This window comes from Molossus molossus, unplaced genomic scaffold, assembly GCF_014108415.1.
Source record: "Molossus molossus isolate mMolMol1 unplaced genomic scaffold, mMolMol1.p scaffold_m16_p_17, whole genome shotgun sequence".
Classification (NCBI taxonomy): Eukaryota; Metazoa; Chordata; class Mammalia; order Chiroptera; family Molossidae; genus Molossus; species Molossus molossus.
Genome location: NW_023425352.1, coordinates 30,628,644 through 30,649,831, shown reverse-complemented (window position 1 = coordinate 30,649,831; position 21,188 = coordinate 30,628,644). Strand labels below are relative to the sequence as shown.

Genomic DNA, 21,188 nt, shown 5'->3' with positions numbered 1-21,188 from the left:
CACAGCGGTTAGAGCGCCGGCCTGCGGTCCAGAGAGGCCAGGGTTCGGTTCCTGCTAAGGGTGTGTACCTCGGTTGTGGGTTGTCCCCGACCCTGGTTGGGTCATGTGGGTGGCAGCCACTGGATGTGTCCCTTCCACGTCAATATTCCTCTCTCTCCCTCCCGCTCTATCTGAACAAACAATGGAAAAATGTCCTCAGGTAAGGATAAAAAAATTAAAACTAAGCATTGGCCCTGAATAGTTGCTCAGTGGTTAGAGCATCAGCCCTCGAACCAAAGAGTCATGGGTTCCAGTCTAGTCAAGGGCACATACCTCGGTTGCAGTTTGGTACCCTGGGTCATGTGGGAGGCAACCAGTCAATGTGTCTCTCTCACTTCAATGTTTCTCTCTCTCCCTCTCCCACTCTATCTGAAGATAAATAGAAAAAAGTATCCTCAGGTGAGGATTTAAAAAAACAAAAACTAAGCATTGTATTAGTATAGCAGAACTAAATTCCCTAGGTCTAATCTCAACTTTGCTTAGACTTTATTAATGACATTTCAAACAGGCTAATAACATCCACCAAAGTCTCAACTGAGTTTATTCAACTTAAATAATAATGAATGCCAGGTTTCATTTCTCTTATTGCCTACGATCCTCCCATATAATTGATTGGTTAGCAGTTCCTTACAGTTCTTTGCAACGCCAGGCTATAACCCATAAACAAGATGACTTATCAGCTAACATATACTCTAATTCTCAGGGTACAATGAAAAAAAAATCAGGCTAGAATCAGAAAAAGCTCTTGACTTAGAATGGTAGTTATTTCTTCTCTCAGATTTAGTGTTCTAATAAGTAGTCCACAAAGTAATCTATCTTAATAAGGTTTTCCTTCCCACGCATTAAGAGTCACACAAAAGCATGGGTGGGTAAGAGATGTCAAATCACTCGCTCAGATATTCCCAACACATAGCTTTTCCTTTTGAAGTTCCTCTGCTCTAAACCCACCTGGTTTATGAGTCATGAAAATTCTAATCTGCCACTATTAAGCATTTACCCCTCTAGCTCATTATCCCCAGCTGCGTAAACCAAAACCTGGGAATCATTCTAAACTCCTCCTTCTTGATTCCCCACATCCAAGCAATCGCCAATCCTTCCTTTTGACCTCCTGATTTCTCAATTCTGTCCCTTCCTCCCAATCATTTCAGGTCCCTAAATGTTAACTGGTTTCCCTGCCTTTGTTTGGTTCCTGACAGTCTATATCCCAGAACAAACTTTCTAAAACAAAGATATGATCACTTCACTCACCAACTTAGAAACCTTATGACGGCTACCTTTCTCAGCTTAAAAATCTTTTAACGTCTCTACTGGACAAAGCTGAAGGCAGAGGATGACAGAATGTCCTTTATGATCTGGTTCTCACCTACTTCGCCAGCCTTACCTCTCACTTGCCTCACCTCTACCCTAAATCTGCTGCTCTTTCAGCACACCGTGTTGTTTCTTACCTGTGCACTTGCAATTCCCTCTGCTTAAAACAAATCTTTGCTACAACCCCTACCTTCAACCCCTGGTCTGCTTATTCGGCACTAAATTAAGCTTTTAAAAGCCCAAAGATGTTTAAGAAAGCATTGTGCTTAATAATAATTAAAAACTGAAAACAACCTAAATCCTCCAAATATAGAAATAATTTATTAAATACAATGGATCCCTGTGATGGAATTTTATGCAATAAAAATGTTCATAAATTAATGATATTAAGAGCGAAAGTATATGGCTAGAAAACTGTTACACAGAATTATCTCAACCATATAAAATATATTATATATACACATACAAAAGACAGAACTGGCAGAAAATGCACCAAATCATTAAAAATACGTATCTCTAGATAACAAAATTATAAGAAAAAATGTCCCCTCAAGTTTTAAATAATTTAAAAAATTATTTTGAAAGAAAAACTCTGAAAATATTTTAAACTTTGAAGACTTTCCAACCATACACACACACACAAATTTAATCATTCCTGCCTCTGATTCAAGTACACACTCTCTTTGTTGTGCGTATCACACAGTTATAAACCTTATAATCCTTTATTTTAATTCATGTTTGTCAGGGAGCTGTCTGAGGACAGGATATGATTCAACTTTATTCCCTAGTGCCTGACTTCTGGTAGAGGCCAATTAAATGTTTATAAAAGAAATTATTCTTACATTGCTAGCTACATGCAAATGACTAATAAATGCCTAATCAATCATCCAAAAATGTAAATCATTAACACATTCAACAAATATTTGCCATGTGCCTAAAATATCCCAAGTACTGTCACAACCCCTGGGAACACTGCAATGGAAAGGTCCTGGCCCTTGTTGAGCCTACATTCTTGTGGAGAAACAAAATAAAATAAACCAACTCATTTCAGAGAGTGACAAGTGCTATAAAGAAAATATGGAATGAGGGAAATCAGGGAAGATCTGGGGGAAAAGCGCAGCATCAAAAGGACTTTGAGTGATGGTGACAAGATAAGAAGCAAACAGATGTAGAAAAATAGTAGGACTGGACACAGAGTCAAAAGACCTAAGTTTCCATTTCTACTCTGTTACCTTATTAGCCAGGTGATATTCTCTGAGTCTCAATTAGGATGATAATCCCCAATTCACTAAAACATGTAAGGATTAAATAAAATAATTTATTTGAAAAGGGTGAGGCCAGTGCTTGGCATTCAGGGTCCACTGTATTTGTTAGCTGTATCTATTTGGAGAAGGATATCAAAAATAATATAACACTCAAAAGCTGAACTAGATGGATTATGACTGTAAGTGAAGATGCCAAAAGAAACTTAACAATATAAATTCCATCCCTTTGATCAGGGAATTCTGTAATAGACAAGTGGTTAACAAAAAGACTGTATTTGCTATCCTTAACCGTTTATCTGATCAGGATTCTACTACTGATTACAACTGCTTTAAACAACAATGTGGCAAAGAGTTCAATAGTCTACCTATAATATCAAGTGCAAACACATGAAAAACATGGATTCAGGATCCAAAAATTATCTCTCAGCCTTTCCCCAGTATCTCATAAACTTCATTGGTCTTCACAATTTTGAATCCCCTATATATATAGGTTATATTTCTCTAGTCCAAAAGAGGAAAGGAAATTTTCCATGGCAGACTGCAAAACAGAGGTACTTCTGGGTACATTTACTTCTTGTCCTTTTTACTTGCTGCTTATCTGAAACCTAAGAACTAGGTCTCCTGGACTTTGAGTTAGGGGTTAGATTGTCAGATCACTAAAATGTTTCCTGTGAAGTATTCCAATCCCTAATCAGTCCCCAAACTCTACCATATATTTAAGATAGACAGTCTTTTGCTCTTTACATCTGCTTTCCAATCTCACATTCCTCAAATAAATGACTGGTCGAGTGGGTCTACTATAACCTATTCTCTGTCAACCTCTTAAACCTATTATCTCCTAAATATTTCTAAGTGTTATTGTCAGAATTATTCTGACGCTCATTCTGATCAGTCCTAATATTAATACCTTGCTTTGGGAAGTCAGGAACAAAACAGATCATCACAACGGAGTAAATTAACTCCACAAAAATTAGATGATTAACAATGAAGAGGTAAAGAAAATTCTAATTCATAGGATGTAAGCTATGTTCTCAGCTTTTGGCTGCCAAAACCTTTTATGTCAAAACAAAAACCCTGCTTACTTCTAGGTGTATCAAACCTACTAACACAGAGTCATAGCCCAGCCCTGGCCATCAGCCCGTGGACCAGAGTCATAGCCCAGAAACTCTGGGATGTTCATAAAGTCTGAAAACAGAGATAATATTTTCTGTTTTTACAAATTAAAGATGTCCTCTATGACATTATGTACATTCATTATGTACACTCATCTGTTTCCATTTTCTATGTACATCTTATAGAGAAATGCTATAATAAAGAATCTGTCTCAAAAATGTTAAATATACTGTATTGTAGAAAAAGACAAAGCTATAGCAACTTGTGTTTAAATGTTTATTCATTCACTTAATAAGCACCTACTAAGTGTCAGGTGCTCATGAACGTCTAGATGCTGGTTCATTTGGTAGCACTGACCATTCAATTTAGTTGCATTGTGTTACTAAAGATAGGGAGATAATTGTTTTCTCTTGTACTTGATCTTGACTTTGAAATAAGTTTCAATGCTTGAGGAATGAAGATATTGGCTGTACAACAGTCTTATTCATACAAAATCAGGACACAGTGTTTCCTTCTCTTCCTGTACATTTATTCTATGATCACTTCAAATGATATAAAGGCTGTTTGGTGCCCATTTCTATTTCTCCCCTTTAAAGTCTGCCAACAAGAATTCATATCATATATTTATTATTTCTGAGAATTATATAAAAGTGCTTCTGGAGAAAGTAGGCTTGATTCCAAGATGCTAATTTATTGTATTATTTTAATTCAATCGTATTTTTCTATTTCAAGTTAAGTCAAAATGCAAATATTAGAATGATTTCACATTAAGAGGTTTATATGCTCAGCCCCTGTAAAGAACACTAAAGTACATGAAAACTAAATGTAAGAGAACTGAAGCAGAACCCCACAGAACAAGCCATCTACAAGATATAAGCACCAGCTGTGGAAAAATCCCTTTTGAGGCTGGCTACTGCAAGCACAGCAATCTCCCAGGGAAAGCCCCTTTGAAGCTGTGGCTCTATTCCTCAGCTCTCAAGATCCTAACTTGGGGCTGTATACTGAATTCTGTCTCTGACAACCACACTGGCCCCTACAGAAAGTCAGGCATGGTCTTCAGGGAAATGAATAAGGAGCTTCAAATTACAGACATTGTAGATTCACAACTACCAAAATCAACACTTGTAGCATTCAGGAAATTAAGAAGTGAAGCATTTCTCTCATCACCAATTAAAACAGTTATAGAGCAAGGAAAATTCTTACACTTGCACTAATGAATCAGCCAGAAGAAGAAGCAGGTAGTTACAAATGCACACCATACTATGACATAAGCCTATACTCCCTAACCCTCAGAGTGCCAGATTGACTTTCTAGGATGGGCAGTCACCATAACGCACAAAGAGCCTTTCATTGCTCTTCCATCCCTGCTGGTCACATCATTCTAGCCCCTTTCCACTTCCAGGTGCCAGGAACTAGTGTTTAACTCTGGACTACTGATTATCAACAATATTTCCTCCTTTAAACTCTAAATGAGTATACAGTTGGCCCTCTGTATCCATGGGTTCTGCACCCGTGGATTCAACCAACTGAAGATTGAAAATGGTATTTTCTTTTTTTTTTTATCCTCACCCGAGGACATTTTTCCATTTTTTGTACAGATAGAGTGGGAGGGAGAGAGAGGAAGAGAGAGAGAGGGAAACATCGATGTGAAAGGGAAACATCGATGTGAAAGGGACACACCGAGTGGCTGCCACCCACACGACCAACCAGGGCCGGGGACAAACTGCAACCGAGGTACATGCCCTTAGCGGGAACCGAACCCGGGTCTCTCCAGACCGCAGGCGGATGCTCCAACCGCTGAGCCAAACCGGCCAGGGCTGAAAAATGGTATTTTCTATCCACCTTTTGGAATCAGTGGATATGGAGGACTGACTATATGCTTTGTTCTACAGCATTTTATATAAGGAACTTGAGCATTCACAGGTTTTGGTATCTACAGGGGGTCTTGGAACCAAACCCTCATGGATACCGAAGGACAATTGTAATTACCAGTAGTTCAGCAGGCATCTAAGAGCCATAACAGTATCTAATTTTTCTGAGCACTTCGTACACATTCTCTCATAAAGCAAACCCAGAAGACAGTCTCTTTCTCCCCATTTTTACAGACTGGGAAGAAGCATCATTGGATAAATGACTTGACTCCACTCACCAGTGACAGAGCTGAGGCTTCAATCAGGATCTTCCTCACTCCAAGCTTCGTGAGTTGTCCACTATTCTATGTTCCCTACATCTCTTTCCTCAGTAAAATCCACACAGTTTAATAAAACTTTTCATATTGTAGTAAACAAAGCTGTGGCTATATTCTTCATCTTTTGACACTAGCAAATCAGAACACTACACAAACCACCTGTGTAGTGTGTAGCCCTGGCCTGTTTTGCTCAGAGTGTCACCCCCGGTTGCCAGTTTGATTCCTGGTCAAGGGCACGTGCCCGGGTTGCAGGTTTCAGGCTCGGGCACATGTGGGAGGCAACCAATCAATGTGTCTCTTTCACATCAATGTTTCTCTCCCCCCAACCCCCACACACCTCTCTAAAGGTCAATAGAAAAAATATCCTCTGGTGAGGATTAACAAAAAAGAAAAATTATCCAAGCAATGACAAATTGCTAGTGGACAAGTATTACACCCAATGCAGCCCTTGAAAGACAGAAAAATAGGCTGACCAATGGAGAAAACTATGTAAGTAGAAAATTGTATCTTAGAAAATATCTAAAAACATTACATTTCTGTGTCAACTTACTGCAAGGTCATAAAAAGTTTAAAGCTTGCCCAGCCACTGTGGCTCAATGGACTGAGCATCATCCCATGGACTGAAAGGTCCCAGGTTGCGGGCTTGATCCCCAGTGGTGGGAGTGCAGGAGGCAGCAGACTGATGGATCTCTCTCACATTGATGTTTCTATCTCTCTCTCCTTTCCTCTCTCTCTAAAAAAAAAATCAATAAAATATATATATTTTTAAAGTTTAAAGCTAACTATTTTTCACCATGCAGTTTTGAAGTATACAATTTATATTATTAATGTTTTCAGTATCATAAACAAACCTTCTAATATTTCTTAACCAACCCCCTTTTTCCATAGAATATAGATAATGTGGCTTTGCTGGCATGCATATTGACCAAGCCATAATACATTCTGAAACAGTTTGTGGGATGAAGTTGAAGTGGCTTTGCATTAGAGCAGTAGTTAAGAAATCAACTACAGAAGAGTCTCCAGTTGTAAATCTAGGTTATACTATCCTTATTCAAAATCAAGTATCAGCTAGATAATTTATATTACTTCCTGAAAAGATATTTTTTAAAAGGTACATGGACAAGTTGAAAAATATTAATGTTGCCACAAAATTTATTATAAATAGGCATATTTATTTTTTAAATAATTTATAATCCCATGAATTCATCATGTAAGGAATTTCTACCTCTGTTACAGATAACCCACCAACAAAATTAACACTAAATTATATTAACTAGACTTAAGCCAGAAAATATAAAATCACTTTCAATTTTGGGTGGGAGATGAGATACAGACAGAGATGCAGATGGAGAGTAGAATATAATTTGAATTTCTTTTCCCAAAAAAACAATATTTAAAAATATATAAATTAACTAAATAAATAAATGGTGTAAAATATTGGCTACTGTGAATCAAAGAAGTGGTATATGTATGGGTACTATATCCATCCCCCCCCCCCCGCCATTTCTATAAATACAAAAATACTTTAAAACACAATTTCCAGGGTATATCATAAAATCAAGTACAGATTCAGCTGAGTCTCCTGCTTCTACACTGTACTGTTAACTGAAGTCCAAGAGGTATCATAGCCAAGGCATCACATGCCTCCCCTGGTTCTGGAGGCAGATTGCCTACATTCAAGCCCCAATTCTGCCAGTTATTGGCTGTGAGCTTGAGCAAATAATATAAATGCACTAACACTCAAATTATCAGTATAATGAGGATAATAACAGTCCTCTACCTCAAAATGAGTTCCAATGAAAAACTACATGTAAAGTGCTTAGCACAAGGCCTGGCACATAGATAAATGGTGGCTTACCACATTGTTATAGTAACCAGAGGGAACCTTCAGACAGAAAAAAGAAAAAGGACTAAGTCACATTACACAGAAGTTTGGGGTTATTCAGATTGCACTGTATGAGAAAATTGGTAATCCATACCGTTATAATATCATGCAGAGCCTCAACTCACCATTACCCAATACTGATATGGTACTTAACGAGCCAAGCAGCACTGTACTAAGCATTTTAAAAACAGTTTCTCATTTGAATGCATATGAAGAAAGGAATTATTATTCCCATTTTACAGATGAAAAAAATTGAGGGTCAACAATTATACATAATTTGTTCTAGATTACAAAGCCAGTAACTGGCAGAGAGTTGAGATTTCAACCTAGGCAATGTGCCTCCAAAGCCTGCTTCTGACATCAACTACCCACCTGAACTTGGGCAAGTCATTTCCCATATTGGGACATTGAATTCCTCTTCTGGAAAATGAACCAACTGGTGGAATGGGTGCTCTCAAAAGCCCCTTCTAAACCTCTCTGGACAAAAATGCTACTTAACCCAATTCACTACATACAGGAAACATCTCTGCTCTAGTCCTTTTAACATGCATAGACTTCTCTGTCTTATATAAATATGGAATGAGATATTGTACAATTCCCTCAGTGGAGTGCCTCAGTGTTCTTCAGCTCTGCTGGTGGGAGGCATTGGTCAGGTAGGGAACCTCACTAGAAAGTTCCATAACTAAGTCTCTTTGAATTGAGTTAAAAGAGAACCTGATTTAAAATGAATTCTACCTGACAGCACTATCGCTACAGGGAAGTTAAGAGCATACATTACAAAATGAGCCAAAGCTCTAGGAACCGAGTTATGTCACTCTACTTCTCAGAACCTCAGTTTCCTTATTTATAGAAATGAAGTGGCTTTTAGATACAAATAATCCCGATGGAAGCGGCCACCCCCATCCAGGGAAATCAATCAACTTTGTTACAATTGAGAGAGGGGGGTAAATAAGCATGTGTAGTTTGAAAAACCACATTTGGCCCTGGCCAGTTTTGCTCAGTGGTTAGAGCGTCGGGCTGTGGTCCAGAGAGACCAGGGTTCGGTTCCGCTAAGGGCACGTACCTCGGTTGCAGTTTGTCCCCAGCCCTCGTTGGGTCATGCAGGTGGCAACCACTCGATGTGTCCCTTTCACGTCGATGTTTCTCTCCCTCTCCCTCTCCCTCCTACTCTATCTGAACAAAAAATGGAAAAAAAGTCCTCAGGTGAGGATAAAAAAAAAAGAAAGAAAAACCACATATGAATATAGTTATTGCTTTTACAATATAAACTACAGAAGTAAAGCTCCAGAAAAAAAAACAAACCTATTGTTTTTGGCAAATAAAACTGAAGCAGCATTGGAGAAGGGAGGGACAAAGAGAGGGGCATGGACTTTTTTAAAATATTAAGATACATTAGAGTAGATCACTGTTGAAAGACTCTTTTAGCTCAAAGAGTCTGTAAAATTTAAAAAATAAAGTTAGCATTCTATGAAATAAACTCTTCAATTTAAAGAAAAAAAATCCTATTGTTAAAATAAGCAAGTTTTTAAAAAAATCATTAGGACTACTTAAGATTTTCTCCCTTTTGTAGAAAAATGATTTAAATAAATGCACAAACATGTAAAATTCTCCAATGTGTTTTGTTTTTCAAACATGCTTGATATACTTATCAACACAAACCAAGTCTGATAATATTCCAAGCCAAAATATATCATAGTTACTCCTACTCTGATTCTAATATTGCTTAAAATCCTGAAGCTCCTTTTTAAGAAAACAAAGTGAGACATAAAGCCCATGTAATTCTTTCTGTGGTCAAATATAAAAAGCTCAATTTTAAATAAAATCTCTTCACCTACAAATCTTTTGGCCATCTTTGCCTACTCAATAGCACCATTAGGGATAAAAAGACAAGAGATCAAACTCAATCCAGTCTGGCTATCATTAGCATCGCTGATAAATGGTCTGCTGAGAAACAACACACTTCTTGTCAATATCTGTTTGGGGGAACGTTTATGGATTTAATTTCTCCCCAGAACCCATTTTTGGAGATAATTAATCAAAAGCTAGTTGTATTCAAATTCAACTCCTAGAAAAGATAACTGATGTCTATATCGTCAGCTCTCAACCTCCAAACCTCCCTATCAGATTTGAGGTTATCCTCTAAGACGGGTCTTGGGTTGGGAGCAGCAAAATACAGAGGGCCTTCCCTGGCCAGTTTGGCTCAGTGGTTAGAGTGCTGGCCTGCGGTCCAGAGAGACCTGGGTTTGGTTCCCACTGGGGGCATGTACTTCCCGGCCCTGGCCACTCGTTGTGTCCCTTTCATGTCGATGTTTCTCTCTCTCTCTTCCTCTCTCTCCCTCCCGCTCTGTCTGAATAAAAAATAGAAAAATGTCCTCGGGTAAGGATAAAAAAAAAACAAAAACACAGAGGGCCTATTAAAAAAAGAATACTATGAAAAAGTGGATGGCTTTTAGAAAAAGAGAGCTCTCCTACCAAATGCAGCCTCCTTTCCACCAAAAAATAAGTAAATAGAGAAATTCCAGATAATGGATTCCTCCTTTTCTCTACCTACCAAACTGATGTAATCTTGCAGTGTCTCTTCTTTTTTTTAAATAAGCAAACTTTAGAATGGCAAAAAATAAACCTTACTATTAAAATCTTCCATCCCGGAAGAAGTCTATGAAAACTTGTTAAGATCCTTTCTCATTAAAAACTTTCACACATACAATTTATGGGTTTCATGGACTCCCTTGAACTATCAAGGTTAAAAATCCTTGCTCTAGCCCAGAGAATCATGTGCTTCTCAATAACTTTATTTCCTCCTTCAGGGATGGGAGCCACCCAAACATCACAACTCTACTGAAATGTAGAGCAATAAAATGAAGGTTCCAATTGTACCTGATGTTTTAAACTACCTCTGTCAAATGTTGGTTCTGCCATTTTTCAGCAATGCTCAAAGGATTTGTTTCATTTCCTTGACCACAGAAATTGGATCTCATCCAAAGCCCTCCTCTCTCCTTCTTTTCTTCTTTTCTTTTTTAACTGAGCCTAGAAGCTTATGGCCAAATCAGTTTATAAGTGAAGGATAAATGTTTGCCTGAGAACAAAAGCTCCCAGTGAACACTCACCCTCACCACCCCTTTCCAACTCAAGATGTTCAGGGGACTGCCAACCGATGTGGCTGTGGGCTGGATCAGAAAGCAAGAACAGAATAAGGACACTCCATTCAACCTTTTTGTCTGGGGCACTTCCTGGGTTTTTCATTGGCATTTAACACCAAGACACAAGGCTCATTTTTCATTAAAGTTGCAAGACTTTCACTTTGCCCAGTTTCAAATGGTGTAATTGATCTGCATTGTCTTCTTAAATAACCCAACTGAAGGACACTGCAGCTTTAAATATTTCAGTGCTAGCTAGCAAATAGACTCCATTGCAATATGGCTCTGAAGGTCGCGTCCTATTGTCTCTTTCTTCTGGAAAAAAATTTTTTTCTAAGTCCTTCTAGGTAACATAGGAAGGGTTACCCCTAGAATTTCCACCCTTCCATCTCTGTCCCTGATAGAGTTCCGGTGGTTATCGGAATCTCACACTCATAATTTTCCCGGCAGGGGCAATACGCTGATTGTTATTAAAGATGCCAGCACCTTAGCAAGATATAAATACATGTGTTCACATTAGTTTAATTGAGCGTATGCAACTGTCTGAAATAGCACCACTCAGGGGCTGTTAACCTCAAGAGTAAGGACTAGGGTGGTTTAGGAGTGGTCGGCAGCCGGCACTCTGAGCTGGGAATTGCATAATATGAAATGTGTAGCTACTTAAAACGACAGGAATCTCCGCCTACTCATCCTGGGATGAAGCAGGCACCTTGCCACACACTTGCAGCTTTACTTGTCAAAGAAGGTCAAAATAAGAGACACAAACACGGTGAAGGAAAAAAAAATAAACTAGAAAGAAAAGGCCCTTTTCTATCATGTCAGGGTGTATAAACACGCATCTTTGAATAGTCACAGTGTTCCTCCACCCCAGTGCAAGGGAATGGAATAGCCCCAGGGAACTGGAGGATTTGGAAGGGGCAGAGGTAATCAGTGGACACTAAACTGCAGGGAAGAAGGGGCAAAGGAAGAGCAGTAGGAGGAAGGCGTGTGCAGGTGCACTGGAGCATTACCTGAAATGGCAACAGATTGTTACCATTATCCGTCCGGAAAGCGTTATCCTCCATCCAGGTCTTGGAGGTGAGCGGGGCCGCACGAGGGAACTTGGGCGGCGCGATCACATTGCTGGAGAAGGGTTTTTTGAGTGGCGAAATGGGGTTGAGCGGTGAAGGCACCCCGACGCCCACGCCCACGCCCACGCCGACCGCCCGGCGAGGGTCCCGGCCCGCCTGCAGGCCACCCCAGGGGTTAGAAGGCGCGCTCCAGGCGGCGTTCACGCTCTGGTGCGTGCTCCAGCTGGACGAGGCGGACGAGGCGGCAGCTGCGGCCGCGGCGGCTGCTGCAGCCGAGGACGAGGACGGCTTGCTGGTCATGATGGGCTGGTGGCCGTAAGCCGCGGCGGCGCTCCTCTGAGCATAGGGCGCCTGACTGGGGCTGGCGGGCGACCGGCGCTGCTGCGGGGGCTGCGCCTGCTGGGGCTGCGCTGGCTGCGCGGGCTGAGGCGCGGGCGGCGGCGGCTGCTGGTGGTGCTGGGTCTGCGCCAGGCCGATCTGCGGGGAGAAGGTGCCTCCGAAGACTGGGTTGACGTGGTGCGGGAAGTTCTGGAAGAGCATGGTCCCGTTGACTGGGGTGATCCCCTGGAAGAAGCTGTCTTCCACCGCGTTCGTGGTGCCCGTGGACCAGGTGCTACCGAAGGACGGCGACAGCGACGCACCCGGCGCCGCGGGATCCTGCGGTGGCGGCGGCTGCTGAGGGGGCTGGTGGAAACTCAAGCCCGGCAGGAGCGGCGATTCCATCTGCATCTTGTCGGGGCCGTTGGGGGCCGGCGGGGCCGCGGCAGGGCTAAGAGCCGGCACTGCGCTGCTGTCCTCCGGCTTGGGGGTCTCTGAGGAGAGGGGCGTGGACGGGGTTTCGGCTGCGCTGGGCTCGGGCTGGGGCTGCTGCTGCTGCTGCTGCTGCCGCTGCTGCTGGGGCTGGGGCTGGGTTTTGCTTTTGTCCATCAGTAAATCATCCTGCATGGTTTGCGCAGCTGAAACGGGAAAAAAGAGAGACGCGTTATTGTCAATGTGATCGTTAATGCCCCTCGCTGAAGCAGGCGAATGTTTTACTTGCGAAAATCCAGTGCCTCCGCTACTAGCCAATTGCAATGCAAATCCATAATCTCCCATTTAGAAGAACAGGTCGGGCTGGGATGGGAGGGCTCGCGCAAGGTCTCTAAAAATACTGTAAGAGCGTCTTCACCCTTTCTGATGTCTTGGTTCCTTTTCTGTATTAGTGAGAGATGTGCTTATAAGACAGAAAGACAGCAATTTCGCCACGTCTCTTTTCCCTTCACCGGAACTAAGAGCGTTCACCCTGCAATGAGAAACTGATTCTGGTTCCTGTTTTTTCCCAAGCACCACCCTCCCTTAGTTATTTGCATACGTCAATAAATACTGCTGCGTCCTTCAGCAAGGTTAAAAAGACACCGCACACGACCCTTTCTTCCCCCTTCTCGGTTCTGGCACTTTAAAGAAACAGCAGTCTTATCCCTCTTGATTAGCAAACTGCCTTCTAGCGTTGATAATTGTTTCATTTAGCAGCAGCGAACCACGAGGGAGGAAATCCTTGGCATTTGTTAGGAGGAGGACTCAGCTGCACAATCATTCTCTGGCCTCCCAGTAGCTGCAGCTACTCCATTTTGTTAGGAGACAGAAAAACACCCCACCGTTTTTTAAAGAGGTAAAAATCAACTGAAACGTTTGGAAGTGCTTGCTTCTTGTTACTCTCCAAAGATTAGGGATTTTCTGCTTATTCTTCAATTTTCTTGTCTCCAATTCTGCTGCACAAGAGATTTTTGGCACCTCAGTGGTTCAGGTCTCAACAGGAGCCTGAGAATTTCTCTGCAGAGTGGAGAAATGTTCTGGTTGGATTTGAGGTCAGAGAGAGAGAGAGAGGCTGGTTGGATTTGAGGTCAGAGAAAGAGGGAGACTGACAAGATACAGAGTGTGAGATGGGGTGGGGCTTTTTAAAAAATCCTTCTAAAAAGGGGGGGATACAAAAAAAAAGAGAAGTAAAAAATCTGAGATTTAAGTAAGAAGTCATGATAATTTTGGAGTTGCCAGATTTTCATTTTTGAATCCTCCTACTGCTGCTTTGGTCACAAGACTTTGGCAAATTTAGAATACACTCTCTTATCACTGGTATTAGCAGTGAAAGATTATGGTTTGAAGACCCTGAATTACCATATGCTAGCAAAAGTGTTAAAAATAGCAGAGTACAAAGTCTCAAATTCTCATACATTGTAATTATAGTGCATTGCCATCACTGCTTCATTTAGCCTTATAAGGAGTGTATGGTATTTTCCATTTCGCATAGAAGGACTAGATTCACCTCTGCCTACTGCCTGTTTTCTCATTCACGGATGAAAAGAGTAATCACTCAAAACCAGATTTCCATACACACAGTTATCACTGAGTTAGCTTGTCCCTTAGAACACATTAATTGTATTAAATATATTAATATTACAGTGCTGAGACCCTGAAAACAAATATTTTGAAATGTTAAAGAAGCATATGACCAAACATATAATTATTTTTAGATGAGGATTCAGTATAATTGCAACAAAGTTATTAATATAGTTAATGCAGTTAATTCAGATACAGAGAAGCATCTGTCTCAGGACACTTGTGAAAGGGCACTCAAATACATGCAGAAGCTCTACCTTTGGACAGACTCATAATAACTGTTGTAAAATAAATGTATTGGAAAATGGAGGTGTTCTGCGCTTAACTATTAAGCAAAATTAGGTCAGACTGAGAAATAGGATTAAAAGTAGTTCCGTTTTATTAAATAGTATCTTTAAAATGGTTATATGTAGTCATGTGGTTGTACATTTGAAGCTAACTTAATGTACATCAACTGTAATTTAAAAATAAAAAGAAGAAATGGTTAATCTTTCATTTTAAAGTTTCATACATAGACAAAATAGTGTGCTCAAGGAAATGCTTCACAGCCACCTTACTCTCTTTTCTACTTTCACCCTTATCTTCCCCCTAAAAAGAATCTACCCCAATATGACATACATCACAAACTGCCAGCTACTACCAATAAAATCTACTTAAGATTGATTTTATGTTCCTCAGTTCCCTTGCTCTAAAACAATGCTTTGATCAGTACTGAAAAATATGACACAAAGAGGCAAGCAAAGCTGGGATACACAACACAAAGTTCTGTTGCTGCCAAAGGAAATGGTGATAGAAAGAGACATTTTCATACTTGGTTTAAGCAGTGCTGCAGTAAACCATTATAATCTGGGATTTGAGATGCTTCTTCCAGTGGGCTATAATTGTCTTTACAACAGCCATATCATCATGGCTGGAATATGCATTTGATTGTAATTTCAGTATCACTTAGCTTTTCCGATGCTTGTATAATGCCTTTTGTTAATGCCGTCAGTGAAAACTACATGCTCTTGGTGGAAAAAATAATGCTGTTCTATAACAAAAAAGGCCAAAAAGTAAGCTGGACTCAGAATATTTGATAAAGGCTGTAATTAATATTAATATATTTATTGAATTTAATTTTTTTTCATACCATGAACATCTATTTATCTTCTGAATACTCCTTAAAGATATAAATTTCACTTTCTGCATAAATTCACTCTGTCAAGGTCAAGACCCATCTTTAATAAATAAGACCCTTTAAACAAAAGGTAAGCAATAGATTAAGATAACATTTATAAAGTTAATATGCACTGTCTTTCAGTGAGTGCTTGTATAGCTTGTTTGTTTGAGTCGGGGTTCTTTTTGTTTTCTTTTTTTCTTTTTTCTTATTTACAGCAAAAGTCCGAGAAATAGATACCTCCTTCCCCTCCCCCAACCACACACACAATAGATCTTTCTTTACATGCAATCACCCAATCTCAAGTAACAAATTCTTAGTAGCAGTTACCTTTGAGTGTCCAGTTTTTAAGGAACGATAAAATTTAAAAGTGTACAGTATTTATTTTCTTCTTTCAGGTTGATTATGTGACCGCTCTGGCAAAAGCACTTTGACAACTGTAAGAAGAAAGGGCATGCGCAGACAGGGAACTGTGGGGGCTGAAGTCCTTCACAAGGTACTCTGCCCGACTTAAGCACATTCAGCCAGGAAAGGAGGAAACCTTGCAAATACTGATTCCAAGGGGAAGAGGTTGTACCCGGTTTACATTGTATCTTCCTAACCAATCTAAATCACGAGTTGTTGAAATGAAAAGGAGAAAAAATAAAATGGTTTGTCAACTTGAAGCCAAGTTAAAAGAGAAACTGTATTGTAGGGCTCAAAATAAATAAACCCAGCAGAGCTACCTTAAATGGTATTAGAATGGTAATGACTAAATAGCCTGCAATAGGAACCCTACCAGAGCAAAAGATTGGGATGGGGAAGGATAAGAAACGGAGGGGGACTAGTGGGGAAAGATAAATACTTAAAATCTGACTATATATAAAAGAAACATTTTAAATATTATAGAATGAAAAATACCTTAATATTAAATGTGATATTAACCTTGGAGGTCAAGTAAAAGTAAGTTTCAGTCACAAATTTTGAACATCTTATCCACCAAAATTTCTTTGTATTTGAGTTTTCAGTGAAGGCACAAATCACTTATTTTAATATTTTACCTGACATTCTCTGAATCAACTCACCTCCTTATTTTACTTGTCAAAATGAAAGTTTACCTTGCATTACTCATACAATGCTCAATTAAATAAAATTCAACTCTTTTAAGCTAAAGTGATATTTGGTGAAATATTTAAAATATTAAAAAGCATGTTTAGCCCTGGCCAGTTTGGCTCAGCGGTTAGAGCGTCGGCCTGCGGTCCCGAGAGACCCGGGTTCGGTTCCCGCGAAGGGCACGTACTTCGGTTGCAGTTTGTCCCCAGCCCTGGTTGGTCGTGCGGGTGGCAGCCACTCGACGTGTCCCTTCACGTCGATGTTTCTCTCTCTCTCTCCCTTCCTCTCTCTCCCTCCCACTCTATCTGTACAAAAAAATGGAAAAATATCCTCGGGTGAGGAAAAAAAAAAAAGCATGTTTAGTGTTTCACTGCATAGGACAGTGACGTCTTTAATTAAGATAGAAAGTAGGTACAGTTTCTATTTTATTTTATTTATTTTTTATCCTCACCCGAGGACATTTTTCCATTTTTTGTACAGATAGAGTGGGAGGGAGAGAGAGGAACAAAGAGAGAGAGAGAAACATCGATGTAAAAGGGACACATCGAGTGGCTGCCACCCGCACGACCGACCAGGGCCGGGAACAAACTGCAACCGAGGTACGTGCCCTTAACGGGAACCGAACCCAGGTCTCTCTGGACCGCAGGCCGACGCTCTAACCGCTGAGCCAAACCTGCCAGGGTTATTTTATTTTTATTTATTTTTTGTTAATCCTCATCTGAGGATATTTTTCCATTGATTTTTAGAGAGTGTGGAAGAGAGGTAGGGAGTGGGGAGAGAGAATGTGAGAGAAACATGGATGTGAGAGAGATACATCAATTGGTTGCCTCCTGCACAACCCTAACCAGGGCTCCAACTGCTGAGCCAAACCAGCCAAGGGCTACAGTTTCTATTTTTTTAAAAGTGTTTTAATGTACATTTTTACTATTTTTTTTTTATGCTCACTCGAGGACATTTTTCGATATTTTGTTCAGATAGAGTGGGAGGGAGGAAGAGAGGGAGGGAGAAAGAGAGAGAGAGAGAGAGAAACATCGACGTGAAAGGGACACATCGAGTGGTTGCCACCCACACAACCCCACCAGGGCCCGGGACAAAATGCAACCGAGGTATGTGCCCTTAGCGGGAACTGAACCCGGGTCTCTCTGGACCACAGGCCGACACTCTAAACCACTGAGCCAAACCGGCCAGGGCCATTTTTACTATTTTAACATCATGTCTCCAAGGCTGAAATCTCACAACATATTAACATCAACTGTTGTTATCTATAGTTGAAGCAATAGTTCTACTACCAGTTTGCTCACATAGAGGATATTATTTCTTATGGGATTTGGCTGAATGACGTTCACTCAAAGGATTCAGAGTAAATGTCAGTTCATGACTATCCTGATTGAACTTGGAACTAAAAATGTTAAGCATCATTTAAAATTGTCTTACTTTTCACCCTGGTCGGTTTGGCTCAGTGGTTAGACTGTTGAGGGTTCAATTCCCGGACAAGGGCCCATACCTGGGTTGCAGGCTTAATCCCCAGTCAGGATCCTATGGGAGGCAACCAGTCAATGTGTCTCTCTCACATAGATGTTTCTCTCTCTCTCTTTCTCTCTCTCTCTCCCTCCCTCCCTCCCTCCCTCTCTCCCTCCCTCCCTCTCTCCCTCCCTTCCATTTTATAAAAAAAAAAAAAACCAATAGAAAAATATCCTCGGGTGAGGATTAACAATAAAAATTTAGCATTGTACATACTTAATGTAATTTTATTGTATTTTAAAAAGAACTAAATTCTATTCCTCCTTCCCTAAAATAAGCACTCAAATCTAAAAAGAAAATCACTCAAACATAAATACCCAGCAAACAATAAATTATAGGAGGGCCTTCCAAAAAGGACAAAGAACTACTAAAATCCTGTTTTTTATTTAAACAGAAAGGAAGTACTTTCTGAAGTTTTGTCTTCAGGTCACAGAGCTTAAACATATACTGTCTTTGAATAGTCATTGAAAAATATAAAAACAGAGAATGCAAAGTTAACTCACTGAAATATACATGGGTTAAATATATCTTTCTAGGCATCCTTCCTTCCTTTCCTTCTCTACTTACATCTCTAGCACAATGCTTTTAAGTTCTGGATAGTTGGTGGTTGCTCCATATATGCTTGCTGAGTGAATAAATAAATGGATGGATAGATGAATAAATGAATGGATGGATGAAATATAGTTTCTGATTATCTAAAACAGCCAAGGATTGAGTAGGTATTAAATTATTCTCCATTTAGAAGAGCAATTTTTCATCAGCTGCAAGAATAAATATGGAGAGGGATAGTATAAAATAGAAAACCACCTTGGCCCTGAAGATATTCAGCAATATGCCCTGGCCGATTTGGCTCAGCGGTTGGAGCGTCGGACTGTGGTACAGAGAGACCCGGGTTCAGTTCCCGCTAAGGGCACGTACATCGGTTGCAGTTTGTCCCCGGCCCTGGTTGGTCGTGCGAGTGGCAGCCACTCGATGTGTCCCTTCACATTGATGTTTCTCTCTCTCTCTCTTCCTCTCTCTCCCTCCCGCTCTATCTGAACAAAAAATGGAAAAATGTCCTCGGGTGAGGATAAAAAAAGAAAAAAAAAAGATATTCAGCAATATGAAGATCATTTGATTATCATCATGAAATAACATTCACTAGGCACTAATTAAACAAGGAACTTTGTTCCCTTCTAAGAATTTACAATCTAATAAAGACACACACCCCACCCCTCCACAGAAACTGCATCATTACGTTCTCAATAGCCACTAAGAGCTAAGTCCAATAGATGTTTTGTTAGGTTTTATCTTGCTTGACCTTGTCAGCAACACTGACATAACTGACCACACTGACAAACAACAACGTGAGAGAGACACATCGACTGGTTGCCTCCCACATGACCTGACCAGGGCCGGGATGAACTGCAACTGAGGTACGTGCCCTTGATGGAAATTGAACCTGCAACTCATTGGTCCACAGGCCGACGATCTAACCACTGAGCAAAACTGGCCAGGGCAATACAAATATTTTCTTAATAATAAAAATAAATAGCTCTGGCCTGTTTGGCTCAGCAGTTAGAGTGTCAGCCCACAGACCAGAGAGTCCTGGGTTCAGTTCCTGCTAAGGATAAGTATCTCAGTTGCCATTTGACCCTGGCCCCAGTTGGGGTCCTTTGGGTAGCAACCAATCGCTGTGTCTCTCTCACATCGATGTATGTTCCTCTCTCTCTCTCTCTCCCCCCCTCCCCTCCACTCTATCTAAAAATCAATGGAAAAATATCCTTGGGCGAGGATTAAAAAAAGAAAAGCTATAGCAATTAGACTGTGTAGCTATTGGCACAAGGATAAGAAAAGACAAATGGAACAAAATAAAAAGTCCAGCCCAGGCCAGTTTGGCTAAGCGGTTAGAGCGTTGGCCCTCGAACCAGAGAGGCCCAGGGTTCGGTTCCCACTAAAGGCACATACCTCAGTTGCAGTTTGGGCCCCGGTTGGGGTTGTGTGGGTGGCAACCAGTCCATGTGTCTCTCTCACATCGATGTTTCTCTCCCCATCTCTCTCCCGCTCTATCTGAAATGTGAAAATGTCTTCGGGTGAGGATAATAAATACATACATACATACAAACTAAAAAGTCCAGAATATCCACATATGCATGGTCACCAGATTTATGAAAACAGTAGCACTGCAGTAGTGGAAGGATGGTCTTTTCAATAAAGGATATTGCAATCAACTGAATATCCATATGGCAAAAAAGAGATCTCCAATCAACTGAATATCTATATGGCAAAAAAGAGATCTCCACCTTTGCCACACCACACACAGAAATCATTTCCAGATGAACTGTAGGTCTAAATGTAAAAGGTAAACAAGAAAGCCTTTGAAAGAACATAGGAGAGGGTTGTGGGTTCGATCCCTGGTTGGGGCACATATGGGAGGTGGCCAGTCGATGTTTCTCTCTCTCTCACTTTCTCTTCCTTCCTCTCTCTCTAAAATCAATAAACATATCCTCAGGTGAGGATTTTTAAAAAGAAGAAAAAAATAACATAGGAGAATATTTTCATGACATTAGAGTAGGCAACAATTTCCTTAAAAGTTTACAAAAGCAATAACCATAAGGAAAAATTTAATAAACTAAATTAAGAATAATTGTTTACCAATAGCGAGAATTAGAGTGAAAGGCACACAATGAAAGAAATATATGCAATATATATTTTTTCAACAAAGACTTGTAATCAAAATATACAAAAGACCCTTTCAAATTAATAACAGTAGACACCCCAAAGAAAAATGGACAAGAGACTTCAACAGAAGATATCCAAAGAACCAAAAAGCATATGAAAAGGTACTCTACCTAACTAATCATCAAAGAAATACAAAATAAAACCAGAATGGCTACAATTGGAAAAGGCAGATAATGCCACACATTAGCAAGGATGTGGAAGCAACTCATACTCAAACACTGCTGGTGGAAGCATAATTTAGTATAGCTATACAACCACATTAGAAAACTATATAGCAGGATCTTCTAAAGCAAATATGCACAAACCTCATGACCTAATAA

At 40.3% G+C, this 21,188-nt stretch overlaps 1 protein-coding gene across 4 annotated transcripts in view; it reads right to left on the bottom strand.

Moving 5' to 3' along the window:
- Positions 1-21,188, bottom strand: part of CPEB3 (cytoplasmic polyadenylation element binding protein 3) — a 200,246-nt gene that overhangs the window by 142,272 nt on the left and 36,786 nt on the right. For 2 of the 4 annotated variants that reach the window (XM_036265384.1, XM_036265381.1), the window contains exon 2: positions 11,946-12,961. In XM_036265384.1, the coding sequence (XP_036121277.1) occupies positions 11,946-12,950 (1,005 nt within the window). In that variant the 5' untranslated portion in view covers positions 12,951-12,961. Of the gene's footprint in view, positions 1-11,945; positions 12,962-15,864; positions 15,976-21,188 lie in introns of those variants that run through there. The other 2 variants (XM_036265383.1, XM_036265382.1) reach the window with 2 other exon arrangements.